Source organism: Setaria viridis, chromosome 4, assembly GCF_005286985.2.
Source record: "Setaria viridis chromosome 4, Setaria_viridis_v4.0, whole genome shotgun sequence".
NCBI classification, from domain to species: Eukaryota; Viridiplantae; Streptophyta; class Magnoliopsida; order Poales; family Poaceae; genus Setaria; species Setaria viridis.
The window spans coordinates 13,328,624-13,344,623 of NC_048266.2; the positions used below are offsets into that span (position 1 = coordinate 13,328,624).

Here is a 16,000-nt window from a genome sequence, read left to right on the forward strand (position 1 = left end):
TTCCATACCCAAAACGAAGAATTGGCCAACAGGCCGACACAGCCAGGTCGGTCTTCCATTCTCCATCGTTCGGTCTAGGAGGCGCCGCTAGAACTCGACGGTACTCCCCAGTCCCAGCGACGCCCGAGCGGCCGAGGCCCTGAGCCTGGCCGCCGGCGTCTTGCCGCTTCCTTGCGACGCCCCGACCGGCGACCTGCCGACAGCCGACGTTGGGAGTGCTGCGCTGCCGCGCAACGCGCAGGCACCCATGCCCCGACGGGCGGCGCCGGCACCGCGGCACTGTAGCATTCCCCAATCGGCAAATCTCCTCAAGTGGACAGGTGATTACTGTGTATTGTCGGAGAATTTTATTGTTGCCTAACTTGTGTTACCGAAATGTGTATTGGAGTATACCCTATTGCATATATGAAATCTTTGGCTAGGCATAATAAAGGTGGTTTATTAAGCAAGTAGAGAGATGGATTTAGTGTAGTGGCCTCAAATTCCTATTGTTAAGTATCAAGACTTGTTAAACTGTCAAAAATTCATCACAACCAGGTAAAATGTAGAACAACATAATGTCACTTGAAAGTGACCAGATATGCAGAGAGGAGTAAAAAGAGTAGAAGGGAATGCAGCAATGCATTGCAAAGTAGAACATGCATGCCACCACTAAACATCTGAACGTAACCCTCTACTTTCTGTGGACCTGGGCGGATTGGAATTGAATGACGGCAACATGTAGATTGCAACTAATACCAGTGCCGGGACGATCAGTGCGATGATGTGTCCGGAAGCCTCCCATTCCGTGGTCGAGCCAGAAGCGTAGGCTACCAGGAGGCTGACCAAGTCCAGCACAATCATTGTATTCATCACCTTGAGCCACCAATCGTACTTCTGCTGCAGCCACTTGGGTATCAACAAGATGATGACAACAATGGATGCCGCGAAGGAAATGGAGTTACTGTAGAAGAAGGCACGGTAGCGGTGCTTCCTGTTGTCTTGCATGACAGGGTCTCCTGCAGCATGGCCATTGCTATTTTCCTGCCACACCCCCCCTGGTGGGTTTAGGCCAGCCTGATAGGTGACACTAGCAGCCAGAACTCCTAGCAACATCAAGTATTTGCGATAGGCGTGGTCTATTGCATCTTTCTGTTTCTGGCCTTCTGTTTTTCTGGACAGTTCTGAGCCAGCATTTGCTTTGAATTCTCTCCAATATATCAACAACAGTATTATTACTACTGCGAGAACCAGAGCCACCAACACAAAAATATAGATGGATGTTTTCAAATGCTGGGTGCTTCCAGCGGCGTAGGCTCCCATGAGACCAAACAAGCCCGCCGCAGTGCAAACAGATAGAGCATAGCTTCGTATGGCTGGCTTATAGAGATTTGAATTTGCAAGGAGTATAATGAGGGCAATAGATGACATGAAGCTTACTGAGTTGCAGTAGTAGAACGCCCTGTAACGGCGTGGATAGTTGTGAAAGAGAATTGGGTCACCAGCTCCATGCCCGAACTCATCCTCAAGATGGAAACCACTTGGTGGGGTCAATCCAGCTTGGTAGGTGAGAGTTGTGCCCAACACTGCGAAAAGTAGCAACCTCTTGCGCCTCTTGTGCACAGCCATGTCATCGTCGTCTTGCCTCCAGTTATCTTCCGGCATGAAGACAGCGACATGAATTACCACGTAGACTAGCACAGCGCCAGCCAAGGCAATAACATATATGGAGGTGCTTACATCCCGACAGCTCCCAGCAGCATATGCGCCCATGAGGCTGAAAAGGCCCAGTATCATGGCCCTCTTGAGTGCATTCATGTGGCGCTTGAGCTTAGACCTATACTGGACCAAGATGATGACAGCCAAGGACGCAACGAAGGCCGCTGAATTACAGTAGAAGAACACCTTGTAACGTTTGGGGTTGGTGGATAAGAGTATTGGATCACCAGCCTTATGCCCGTCCTTGTTGTCCTGCCAGACAGCACCTGGTGGGACCAGGGCTGCTTGGTAAGTGACAGTAGCCACGAGGGTGGCAAGCAGTACAACAAGAGAGTAAGCCCTCTCTAGAGGATCAGTTTTATCACTTCCAGTGTCCCTTTGTTGTCCACCCTCTGATGTTGGAGCTGATTCATTTGTTGAGTTTCCTGAATCACTGATCTGTCCACCAACCCTATTTAATTGCACCCATGAAAAGTTAGGATGGAACTAAATATGGCTATAATTTTAGGCAAACAGGTATTTGTTCAGTACCTGTTATTAGTCCTGTCTGACTTTTTCCTTAGACGGTAGATAATCACCTGGATGCAAATGCACGCAATAACTGCACCAGCCAGACCCACCACATAGATGGTAATGTCCATCTCCCGGCAGCTGCCTACAGCATAGGCACCCCCCAGACCAACAAGAGCAATGGTGATGTATGCATAGAGTATGTGGCACCGTACAAGACCAATCTTGAGCATCTTTCTGTCTAGAAGGAGCATGATAATCAGAACGGACGCAGTGAAAGCAACAGTGTTGCAGAAAAAGAACACCCTCAGACGGTGGGAATGGTGTTCCTGCATGATTGGATCTCCTGCACGGTGACCCTCCTGGCTGCTGTCCCAAAAGCCACCTGGGGCGCTCAGCCCAGACATGTAAGTAATGCTGGTCACAAATGTTGCGAGCAGCATTAGGACCTTGCGGTGCCGTCTTTTGAGCAAAGGAATACTACCTTCGTTCTGTGATGGTCTCCTGCGAGACCATGAAGCCAGCAACACATGAAACAACACAGAGACAAAGATAACAGTCACCAGCACCCAGGTGACCGTATCCCGGCCAGTTCCTGCAGCATAGGCCCCCATGAGGCCTAGCAGGTCCAACATCATGACTAACCGCAGTGGAAGAACAAGGATCCAAAATTGTTTCTTCTCATCTTGATTGACAGATGATATTTGCTTCTCATGAATGATGGCAAGGATGAGAATGAGGATGATGAGCACAATGGATGAAGCGAATGCAGTAGCATTGCAGTAGTAGAAAAAAAGGTACCGGTGGTAGTCCGTGGCCCTGATGATGGGCTCACCGGCAAGGTACCCCTGGTTGGTGTCCAACCAGACTCCCCCTGGAGGATTGAACCCTGCGGCATATGTCATCGCAGCAACTAGAGTGGCCAGGAGCAGGAGGTACTTCTGCAAGTGGTACTCCAATGGTGAATCTTGGGACGCCACGTCCTGGTTAGGCTCCATTTGCTGGGCCACGAAGCACAGAGAGGAGCAATCAAGGTGTGGATGACTCAATGTCAAGCAGGTGCTTGGCTGTGCCTGATGATATATAGCTGTTCTGCACTATGTGTTGGCTTGGCATCATCAATGGAGCCTATAGTACTTATTAGACTTTCATCATGTTATCTTGATTGAAGTTGAAGATGAAGAAGCCCTGATGCATTCTGTATTCTTTAAACACCTTGTGTGAGCTGTCACTCCATATTTAAATATAAGACTATGGTCTTTAAAACCTTTAGTAATTTGGGGGTTAAGATAGTTTAGGATGGGAAAGAGACTTGCATAGTTTATTTGGCTGCGTGAAGTGAACATTTTGATTGTTTATATGACACTCGGTGACTTGGGAGATATATATTCTTGTGCCAAGACTTGACTTAATGGATCCAGATCCTAAGTCTAGATTTTAATCTGCAAGTAGACATGTTTATCCTTTGCATTCTAACTTTGCACTTTGCAAACTGCAGTTGTTCGTACCAGCTACATGGATGCAAGTATTTTTCCCAGAATGCAACTATGGAAATGTTTTCATACTATTTTTTTACAATCCCTATGGCATGCTTAGCCTGCAAGAGATGAGACATGCATTCATTGGTATGTCATAACTAATGGTGATACTGAGTTGTAATGCTTCCAATCATTTACGAAATGTCAGCGTGTGAACTGTCTTACAAGACCAAACCCACCATTTTAGTTTTTGTTTATTGTTAAGACGTTACCTTCCTGTGTGCTTAGCATATTACACGCTAAATATCTGTACACTAGTAGCACCTATGCATAAACAATTTATAATATTAATGATTGAAGTTGGATGGCTGATGCCTTTGTAACAGGCAACTATTCACATCAACACTACTCGGTGGAAGTAACTATTTCATATATCCTTACTTTCTATATGATTCAGTGGACTTTTCAGTGACTTAATTGTTTTATATGACATTAATTGGTGCATGTTCACCATCCTGACATGTGTATTGTATGCAGGAGGCAGGTGACACCCCAAGACTGCTGACTAGTCTTCGAGGCACAATGTAAGGGACTGGCTGGTTGAGGGAAATGCTCCTACAGGACCACATATCGATCTGGACAAGACATACTACAGTAAATGAATGACTGGGACTCAATGTAGTGATCAAGGTAGATGAGAAGTTTCTCCAGTTCCCACATCTTTCCCAACTACTACTGTTTTGTGTCTTTCTGCTGGTGAAAATATTGCCTGATCCTATCCTTTTCATCCATTCATTGCAATATGCTCAAGGTGAAACCATTCTCAAGAAGATGGAAATCAAAAAGAAAATGTCAATAATTTGTCTGTGAACATTATTGCTTGAATGTGTTAGTTTCATCCTATACATGATAAAATTGATTACAATGCTTACTAGTCAAAAACTAACTATAATTATGGAATCTAGAAAGAAAATCAAGCCCAATTAATGATGTGGTTAGTGGCTGTTTTGAATTGGCTTGATAGCGAACATAAAAGAATGCTTGGGTACACAAAAAATACTTGTAGATTATTGAAACTTTGATCTGGGAAAACACATTGAAGCAATTGCTTGCATAAAGATGATGCATAAATGCTTTCTATATCCATGTTATATTGCGATGTATATTAATTGTTAGTATGAAAGGAGGCATTTTACAGGCATATCTAATTTGCTACTTACAGAATTATACATTTTTACAGTAGTAAAATAAGCAGTATAAAATGAATTTGTGGAAATTTCTTCCATGTAAAAATAAGCGTATAATTATGCCTTAGGAAAGCTGTTTTATTCCTAATCTTTACTCTTGAAATTGTAGAAAGTGTGCTATAGAAGTCATGACTTGCAATCTATGGGAGCTCCTTATGCATGAGAGGACATACAAACAAATAATCGCCAGCCAGATGTCATACATCAGAATAAAGTGAAATGTTTGTGCAGGCTAGTTGGTCATATAAGAGTTGGCAATTGGCAAATAAGAGCATATGCCATGATGGCTACCCTGCCGTGTGTATGATTGTAGGAGTACAGAGTACTATATTAGGATAGCCCTGAAGCATCATTCTTGGCTTTCAGATAAAAGGCCAGATGAATAGATGATAAACAGACTCGTCTGCTTGTTCGGCAGCAGAAGTCATACACTCGTACTCCAAGGTTGGCTACCATTTGTGGACAGTACAACTCAAAGAAAGTTCCTCAAGGCGGGCTCATTGTTTAGTGAGTTTTGGCTGAGCGTGGTATATACGTTGGCTTCGCCTAGGAACTCACTCGCACTCACGAACATAAAGCACCAGCGAGGGAGACAATGAACACAAGCTATTTTCGGCGACGAACGCCGCGGCCGCGTACCGACCTGTATGTTGGCACTTTATTTTCTTTGGACTTGCCTACTACCGACGCACTCGGGAGGAGTACAGAGCCGGGCCTCAAATAGGCTGGGGACACACAGCGGATAGCCTTCACGCCGGCCATTGCGCCACGATCCGCATGCAGGATCTGCTCCACCCGCATGCAGGATCTGCTCCACCCGCTCGCCATGCGCTGCTGCATAAAGTACAGACTAATTCTACGCGCATGCAAATGTACGCGCTAACTAACCAACAACATTGCATGCGCCATACGCACCCACTAACATGCTAACAACCTTGCATGCAACTAAACTAACCTGACACACGTACTGACTCATCCTCAAACAAACTTAAGTCATGATTATCCTAACAATATATATATGTGTGGATATATAGCTGTGCTACGTACTCTCACCATGGGTTGACCTGGCATTCATAGTGGTCCTTTCTCATTGTTAAACTTCAAGTCCTCTTGCCAAAATAGAAGTAGATCTGACTCCGTGACTCCATCTTCTCTATTCCTCGATCGTGAGTTGTAAGTTTTCACACCATTGTTTATCAGAAATTGGGCTGTAATTAAACATAGTTTTTAAGACCATGCGGCGACTTGTGTAATTTATTTGGTCGTGAGTGAACTTGACGTGCTCATTTAGATATGTCATCTTGTGGCAAGACTTAACTCCATGGAGGCTATGATCAAGATTCCAATTCCATATTTAATTTGCATGTAGGCATGTTTACCTTACCCAAGCTAGCTTTGCAATTAGCAAGCTGTAATTATCCCCCCACAAGCAACTGGCTGTAAGTCTTCTCTATTTCTTAAGAACACAAGCAACTAAATGAATCTTATAAGGTGCTTTGCCAGAGTTCCCCTACTTTATTCTACAATAGTAATGTGATGGAATCATAAGCAGCCTGTAAGATATATGTGGCTGGAAGCAGGGATTTCAATAGTTTGGTTTGCAAAAATAAGAACAAAAAGATCATTCATTGGCGACATTCTAGTAATTCTGCATTCTGATGTTATAGCAAAAGAGGTTCTCTCTAAACCGAGACCGGTCAGGTCTCTATGTTTTCGAGGTGTAGTTTCAGCCTGCTCCTGTTGATTCCATTGGCTTCTCTTTTCTTAGTGTTTATTTAGGGGAAACATGGGCCAATGCTCCTTTCATCAGCTCCGTTTGCCTGATACAAGTGGAAAAGCTTCTCTTCATCATTTTTGGTGCATAATGTTTAGTAAGTTTAAAGCAGGAGTACATCATGTTCAGATTGCTAGGTGCTTCAATTCGCTCCTCAGGAGCTTACCAAATAGACTTCATTTGCACAAACATGAGTTGATTCGTTGGGAACTGAGTGTACCTCAGTAGTATGTTATGTTACTTCTGGTTGAACATATTAATTTGTATTGATCATAAATTTATTCCAGAAATAAATGGTTTTATTCTTCCATTGACGTACCTATCAATAGCGAGGCATCTATAATGATTTCATAAATCACAGTATCTGTCGATAGTCTTTTCGAGGTGATCGTAGGGATAGGGTGTGCATACGTGTATTCGTGGAGAGTGAGCGTATGTGTATGTGTGTTTGTTTGAGCGATTGCATGTACATTGTATTTCAAAAAAAATCTTAGGTCCCGTTTGGATCCCTTCATTTTGATGGAATTGGAATCTACTTAATGGAGTAGGCTAATTTATGTTGGAATGTGGCATTCCACAACTTTCCAAAATTTAGATATAAGCCTATCTTAAATTCATGAGGTGGGAGATGGAAATTGATTCTATGGATTATGGTTATTAGAATGGAATTCAATTCTTATAGCACGCTCTTGGACTCGCTTATCTATAGTAGAAGTGTAGCATATAAGTATCTCTCCCATATCACCAACTATAATATACAACTATATTCCACATATAATTATATTAGCTTAATTAATTTGTGTCTAAATTATGATTATTGGAATGGAATTCAATTCCAATGATCCAAACGGGACCTTAGGGATTTGTTGAAGAATTTGAAGGTGCAAGGAGTAAGGATGGCTTAAACTTACATGTTGGAGGTGTGGCCAGACAACACTACATTTTTGACACGAAGAGCATGATAGTTGAAAACAAAATCTGGAACAAATTGAGTGTTGCTTCAGAGCGAGCTTCTCACCGAACACTTGAAGAAAGCACACATTAATGGGAAACAAAACTTCCTAGAGCTTGTATTTCTCCCAAAATCTGAACCCTTGTACAATAGAGGTGCCTTCCCTTTTATAGGGAGTAAAAAAGGAGGTCAACTGACTTTTACATACCGAATTTACCTTTCAACCATTACATTTCAGAAATATGCTGTACATTTTGGTAAAGAAAGAATCTTAATCCAAGTTGTACACCCCAAATAGGTCATGCGATACACGTCACCTGGGTCATGTTCAAAACGTGACCCTTTTCCTCTGCACCTTCACCCGTACGATATTGAATGAGTCTTGAATTCTCGATTGCGAAGGTACCCAGGACCTCTGCATTCTCCCTCCGGGTTTGCCTTGTACCTTCGCTCCACCCAATCGGATCCGCACATATGTAATCACATGGAAACAAATGCCTCACACCTTCGCTGATGACCTGTCAAAGGTAAGCAAATGAACGACGTTAGAGATGCATGAGGGTGAAACTCGATTCGATGGACCCCGCGGTGATTCCATTTCCAAAAAGAGATGTGCGAGGGTGACGATCAAAAACCTTGATCCAAATTTCCAACAGTCGCCTCTCATGGGCGAGGTCCAACTCCAGTGGGCCGAACCCTCGAAAAAATCATTTGATCTTGATCAAGGGCTAAAAAAACATCTCCCTCGCTCGCTGGAAATGGAATTCACCGTGAAGGTTACTTTTTTACCGTTGGGTGCAGTTATCGAAATGACGCCTTTTCACGCTTATAAATAGAGGGTTGGTCCAATAACTTTTTCTTATCACAAATTCGTTGGGACCATCACTAGCATTTTTTGTTAGTGCTTTGAAATTTGTGCTTTCCGCTGAATCTGCTCTTAGCCTCTCACCTGCAAGGTAATTTTCTTTTACAAATTGGTTTTATTTTTTTAGAATCTGTTTGCCCTCTTATTGTTCATTTGTTTTGCGCACGTACAGTGGCTCACGTTAAGATTTCAGCTAGATTGATGATGGATGAGGAACAGATTGTTGCTAGTTTGATGAATCTTGAGGTCCATCAAGATCCCACAGTGAAGCATCTACACACCAGCGGAGACTAAATATGATACAAATACCAGTCCCAGGAGGCTGATAACACATTTATTGAACAGATGGTTCAAAAATCGTACAACTCCTGAGGGAGCGAGTGTGAAAGCCACACCGAAATGATAAGTAAATAAACAATAGCAGCGAGCCAAGCTACCATCAAGAGACAGCACTAGGGACTACACGGCAGCGGAAGCATTCTGCAAAGGCTAACACCACAGGTAGCGTTAGGTGCGGAAGCGATGTTCTACTCGAAATCCTCGGCGACGAAGTCTAGGTCTTCCTCTGAAGCAACCAAGCAAGGGTGAGTATAAAAGTACTCAACAATTCCAAACCCATCCACGGAGGGGGATACAATCAAGAATATGCACAGGATATATCGGATATACCAAGGATAAGGCTCGGGTTTATTTGCCATAAAGCTAGGTTTTTCAACACATGTAGGGGGTCATTTTCAAAAGGGTTTTCACAAAACATTTTCTTTAGTAACCGAATCAATAAGAGGGGTTGATCCTACGCAAAGGATCCAAATTTTAATGCTACTGGACTCCCCGTCCGCGGTAGCTCACGGCACAACTGCCGGAACTTCCAAAAAACCAACTCACACCATGAAAACCATCCAACACCAAACACTAGTTATGTGTCCAAGCCGTAATTTGTCCAATACTGTGGACACAGCTACCCGGATAGGTTTTAACTCTGCAGAGGTTGTACACTTTACCCACAAGTAGGATACCACAGCATGATCACGTTAGTGTCGGTGCAGATCCTATCAAAGCCATTACCCACCTTAGCAAAGACTGACTAGCCAACACGGAAGCAACCAAGGGGTTAACGACCTTCCAACGAGGTCTTAACCCGGATCTAAGTTCACACAATTTTTAGTCCTTCTCCATGGTCTCCCGTTGCTCACCAGCTCTCCTGATGGCTAACAGACCAGCTAGTGGGATTTATGCTAAGCCGTCGTCCACACAACGGTCGAGTGGTTGCATGATAGTGGGTTAGGCAAGATGGCACATCAACTCAGTCCTTAACTGTGACAAGATGGATATCTCCCAACCTTGCTCAACCACAAAGGTATGAGCCCAACTTATTGGCATTTCACACAAGAAACACCCATCCATCTCATCTAAGCATTTCTTTTCTTTATTTCTGAAAACCTATTTTTCTCATTTGAAAACACTCACACATTTATTCTTTAAATAAACCATTGTAGTCATGATTGAATTGAGTAACAAGGTCCTAAGCATTCTACCAGTAATTATCATCCAAATAGAGCAAATCATATTTAGAGATAATTATAGGACAATGAAGGAATGTTCATAGCAATCAAGGGGTGGCTATCCAACTATGTTTCAGCAGTAAAATAATATGCAATTTTATAAAACAGGCCAATAGGTTGTGTTTGAAAAACTAGGACAAATATGCATCAAAGAGTGAGATTAGACTTGCCGTCCTCGTAGTTGGTCGGGAGTTCTTTGCTCGTGGTGCTGGTCCTCGGGCTCATGCTCACGGTCAAACTCCTCCTCAGACTCCTCCTTGGGTACTCCGCAATCTACGGCACACATAATCGGGCACACAATAAATAAAAGAAAATAAGATTTTACACGTTGACCTCGAACAGAGAACACGAACGGAAAATAGAAGGAATGAGTATTTTTATGAAATTTGGAGATGACTCGGCGGAAGTATATTGGAGGATGACGTGGTCGAATTTGGGGTTAATTGGAGGAAGTTTGACGCATGAAATGACGAGATAACCGTGTATTAGGGGCTTAAAACAAGGCTTAGGGGCTTAACTGTGAGGAATCGGGGACTTGTTTGTAACTACTTTTGGGAGGTGGAAGAGCTGATCTGTGAAAACAGTTTGAGAGAGGTGGGAGGGCTATTTTGCGAATAGGGGATAGCAGGGGGTTAGAATGAAATTGGGGGTGTTTTTCTCTTCTTCTTCCTTGGTTCAGGAACAGAGAGATGGGGAGGAGGTGGTCCGGCGGTGGCCAACCGGTCGGCCGGGCCTTGCCGGCGGCGAGCCAAGTGGCGGGGAAGGTAGAAAAGGGTGAGGGGAACCCGTTTTGCCCCTTACCTTGGGCGGGCGGCATCGGGGAAGGGGGCACCGGCGGCGGTCCGGAGGCGGCGGCATACGGGAGAGGGGGCGGCGCTCCTGACCGCGGCGGTTTGGCGCGGGATGGGTGGAGCTTGGTGGCAAGGGAGGTGGGTGTGGAGGCCGGGCATTGAGGCCCTTTTATAGCCGGCGGGCGGAGGAAACGATGACGGCAACATGGGGGCTGGGGCCGACGAGCTTAGGTGGCAGCCGGCGGTAAGGGCTGGGGGCTTGGATGTGGTGGTGTAGCGGCAGGGGTCGTCGGCGGGGGAGGGGCCGATGGTGGTGAGCTGGGCGGTAGGGGATGGGGCCCGCAGGACGCCGAAGCGCTCGGGGCTCGCGCGGCCCGAGGGGCGCCAGCGCGGCCGGCGGTGCCGCGAGGTAGGGCCCGGTGGCATGGGCCCTGGGGGCGCTGGCGCGCGTGGCTAGGGGGCCAGGCACTGGAGGGAGCCACGGCCAGGGGCCGTGCGTGACCAGCTAGGAAAATAAGGAGGATGAAGGAAGAAGAAGGAAGGAGGAAGAAAGAAAGAAAGAGAAGGAGGAAAAAGAAAAGAGAAAAAGGATAGGGGAAAAAGAGAAAAAAAAAGAAAGGGAGAGTCGGTGGTGATTGCGGGAAACGGTCGGAGCACGCGTGGTGGTTTGTCGATCGGCACGTGGCAAAATTTGCGGAGAGGATAAAATGGATAAAAAAAGGATGGTTGTCGGCTTTGGGTGACGGGACAGCGAAATCACCGGGAAGATGGGATTTTCGAGAGCTCAACGGTAAAAATATTTTGAAAATAAATTTTAGCGGGTGATTTAAGTTGGTGATTTTTACGAATGTTACACGCAGCTAATCCAGAGAATCCGGATCTTGAACCATTCAAATGGAGGATGAGGATATGGGAGGTTGTAAGCATACCCGCGAAGGTAACAGCTCATCTGATGAGGGGTCCATTGAAGATGGGTATGGTGATGCGAGGATGACATAGCCGAGGGTGCGGAAGAAAACATTGAGGGGGTGGAAGCTGATGTTGGTGACTGTTGATGGTAGTTAGCGTGCCAATTGTGAACTGCAGGTGAATGAATGAGTTGTAGCTTTTCCCTTAGAGTATTCCCCTAAGGTTTATCAATCTGTGGAACAAGTGGATTGCTCGCTCTCACTTTATACCAATCTTGCTAATGAAACTGAGTGTATGTATTGTATAGAGAGACAAACTAAACTAATAATAGAGATTGAGACAATATAGCAAAGGTTAACACAATATAGGAGATAGCGATAGATATAAGTGTTCCCTCCCTAGGATCTAGTTTCACAAGAATATGCATCTACTATACAGATGGGTGCTACCCTCACTAGCTATCACAGCAGTTACACGCTCGCTCAACCTTTTCCCTCCCGTATACGGTCACTAGGGATACTCAACGCCTTGCTTGCACACACTATATCAAAGTATCCACAAAGTTAAGCTAATCACCACGATACCAGAAACTCTACTAAGAACATATGTTGTACAGAATAAGAGCTCAAATATGAAAATGAAGCATTGCAACGACATAGACCATGATGCATTAATGGGCATAAAGAACATGTAGTAGTTACATATCAAGGACCATAACAACCCTAGGGATGAACAGAGGCTTTACCCCATGATCTTACACATGTTGACGAATAAAGGGGGTATGGAGCACCTAGAGAACAACCTGACCGAAGACGAAGACAAGCGGAGACACAAGGGCCTCAGGTCGATTGGCTTAGGGCACCCTAGGCCGATCGGCCTAGGGGTTTCCTCCCTCCTCTGGAGGTCCCCTTCAACAACGAAGCTCCTGATCAGATCTAAATCCCTATTTCTTCTCTTGTAGCGGTGGCGGCTAGGTCTAAACTCGTTAGGATCCCCCTCCTTGTTGAATGTCTTGGGTATTTATAGTTGGCGGCATCGGCTGGGGTGCCTTTGAGGTCAAGTATCTAGAAAATAACCCTAGGGACATCGTGGGCTTCCTCCTAGGCTAGGCCGATCATCCTGCCCTATTTTGGCCTATGCCCTAGCGCTTCATACGAAAGTTGTAGATCTTGTTGAGCCATGCAATTTTCTTGTAAATTCACCCCAATGGGAGTTCGGATGAGGAAGATATGGTCCGTGCAAGTTTCAGCTCTTCCTGTAGGCCTACAATTCGGGCCTTCCAATATCCAAAGTCCGGGCCCAAATCCAACTTATAGAAAAACCTTTCATTTATACTATATTTCCTGGGATTTTGCAATATGGTCCAAAACGCAACACATATGCAAATATGGGGTTATTTCAAGTGCCAAAGTGGCGGGTTAGTATAAGAATATGCGTGAAAACACTAGTTAAATGACACTAAAAGTGTGTCAATAACGAGCGTCAACAGTGACCTTGCTAAAGAAACTCCTACTGGCTATTTTTTGTCGCTTGTTGGTGAGCCAGAATGACATTTACTTTTATGTTGAGAAAGGCTACTTCGCAGATGGTGATTTTTGTCCCCCTGGTGACGAAGATATTCCGGATCCTAAACTTAATGAATCAGTGGTCTTTTAGGATTTTTTTGTTGCTGGACTTAGGTTTCCATTGGAAAAAGCTTTCGCAGATGCCCTTGATGCCTATAAAGTCCGGATTCATCAGCTGACTCCTAATTCTATCCCTTAGATCCTCAAGTATTTTTGGTGCACTCGTTCATTTGGAGGTGATATAGATGCGGACTCTTTCTCTAGTCATTTTGAATTGCATGTCCAAAAGAAACATATCATGGTTGGTGTAGGGGAATTTGAGGCGCAGTATGGATGTTGTACTTTCTAGATGTGGAGGTTGGGTGGAAATATAATGCCGATTAACCTCGCCCCTGGTTAGAAAAACTGTAACACCCCGTCCTCCAAAGCCGCACCGCCCAGCCCTTCCGAGGGGTGAGCACGCGTACACATAGCACCCTGCTTACACTTTCATCCTCGCTTCGTGTAAAAGGGTTAACCTGAAGGTGCTATGGCTGGTTGACGAAGGCTTATAAGTTGGCTCCACCCTTGCTAAACTAGCAATGTGGTACTAAACATGCGCACCTGCACTAATGGGCCACACTGGGCCAACCAAATTGGGTCGGGTGTCACATTCACCCCTCCTCAAAGAACCCGACGTCCTCGTCGGTCCAACTCACCCACGCATGGGCAAATGTCCAGGAACGTTCCCTCTAAGCACACGACCGTACGTCCAGTGCTGGCGCAATATGCCATGCTGTGTGTCCCATCTCAGGCCCACACACGCCATGCGCCATATGCCCGCACACTGACCCGTACGTGCAACCGTGAGGGTCGGCTCTGATACCATTTGTAACACCTCGTCCTCCAAAGCCGCACCGCCCAGCCCTTTCGAGGGGTGAGCACGCGTACACATAGCACTCTGCTTACACTTTCATCCTCGCTTCGTGTAAAAGGGTTAACCTGAAGGTGCTATGGCTGGTTGACGAAAGCTTATAAGTTGGCTCCACCCTTGCTAAACTAGCAATGTGGTACTAAACATGCGCACCTGCGCTAATGGGCCACACTGGGCCAACCAAATTGGGTCGGGTGTCACAAAAACAAATAGTCGAACAAATGGGATTCTTATTGGTTCTATGCAACAATCCCCACTCTTCGAAGGCGAGGCAGTTCTTCTCCTAGGACATCGGCTTATTTCCAGGCGAGTCATATTGTTTCCAGTCAGGATGCCATTGAAGAGTTTTTAGCTACCAGAATTTGGCCTTTGTGTCATGGTTGGAAATCGATTGGTTTTTATAAGAAAAAGATTCCTAACATAGACCTTGAAGATAAATTTCCAAAATTCGGTGTTAAGAAACCAGATGGTTTCTCAAATGCAGAATATGTTGCCGAAATTGAGAGGCAAGCTCTCCTGATTGGAAATTATTTGTTGAAAGAACATGAGAGTGCGATGCAGGTTTTGAAACATGGTGGAAGAATTAATCGAGTATTTGATGAGATGGAGGTTTCTTATGGTCTGCGCACGCGACCCGATGGGCCTATAAAGAAAATGGTTTTGCCAGGGTATGTTGGCTCGCAAATTCCTGAAATCAAGAAGAAGGTTTCTAAAAAGAAAAAACTGGATGTTGTTGGGCTGTCTGATGTTTCAAAGTCAGCGAAGGTTGTCACAATGCTTAAGAAAAGGAAGAGAGAAAAGGAGACCGTGTCTAGTGCCAAACACCATAAAGTTGCTCCAAGTGCTCCACCAAGTGTTGAAAGCTCACCTTTGGTCAAGGTTCTGGAAATTCCTGATGCTGATTGAGAGGAGGCACACGTTTTGCAATCAGATGCTGATTCATAGCAACGCTTGGCGAAAGAGTACTATCAGAGAATGGAGGAAACAAATTTCTCTTTTTATACGCCAATGCCTGAATCTTCCATTGCTGTTCTTGCTGGCATGGCGGATATCTTGGACCAAGGTGATGACATGGTATATCTTGATGATGAAATTGTTGATGAAAATAAGGATGCGGCTGCTTGTAGCCTAATCCCATCGCCTGAGTCAGGCGGGGCTAAGCCTGTTGTTGATTCTACTATTAATCAACCCTCGGTGTTATCTCCTATTCCTGAGGAGAAAGAATGTGAATGTATGGAGAAATCTCCTTTAGGGATAAAGAAACCGCCTTGACTAACGAAGGAAAAATTTCCCCTTCAAAAGATGATAAAAGGCTTTTCTTTCCCTAAGGTTCATGAGATCCCTGCATCTGTCAAGGGTAAAGATGTTTTATATTCTTCTGAAGGTAAACACTTTCTGAACTACTTTCGACTCGTCTCTTGTTGCTTTCACTTTGTTTTTGAAACTTATTGCTTGTGCAGATGGTGAAACAGCTGCTCGTGCCTTGCTTTCCATGAGTCGTATTGACTCTAAGGAACTCAAGTTAATTGGGGAGATACGAGCCTTTGAAAGTGGTTCTGATGACCGGCAATCATTCAAAGGTGTTCCAGAAGTGGATTCTAGTGAGGCTAATGCTGATACTCTAACTTATCAACTTTTCGATCCTAAAGGTCAAAAATATTTTGGATTGAGGTGATTATTGACTCGGCACTTTCTTGCTTTTAACTTAACCTGTTTTTTTGTTTCCTATAGAATTC

The 16,000-nt window shown here is 44.8% G+C and overlaps 1 protein-coding gene across 1 annotated transcript; it reads right to left on the bottom strand.

The window, feature by feature from the left end:
* Window positions 1–303: 303 nt before the first annotated feature.
* Window positions 304–3,352, bottom strand: LOC117853227 (uncharacterized). The gene is made up of 2 exons (XM_034735603.2): window positions 2,230–3,352; window positions 304–2,149 (listed from the first exon to the last, which is right to left on the bottom strand). Exons 1-2 carry the CDS (start codon window positions 3,204–3,206, stop codon window positions 652–654), a joined length of 2,475 nt encoding a protein of 824 aa, XP_034591494.1. The 5' UTR covers window positions 3,207–3,352; the 3' UTR covers window positions 304–651.
* Between the last annotated feature and the right edge of the window lie 12,648 nt (window positions 3,353–16,000).

Coding starts and splice junctions, on each gene's coding strand:
- LOC117853227 (XM_034735603.2), bottom strand. CDS start 3,206: ATGGAGCCTAACCAGGACGTGGCGTCCCAAGATTCACCATTGGAGTAC. Junction 2,150..2,229: donor TCAGACAGGACTAATAACAG/GTACTGAACAAA, acceptor GCAATTAAATAG/GGTTGGTGGACAGATCAGTG.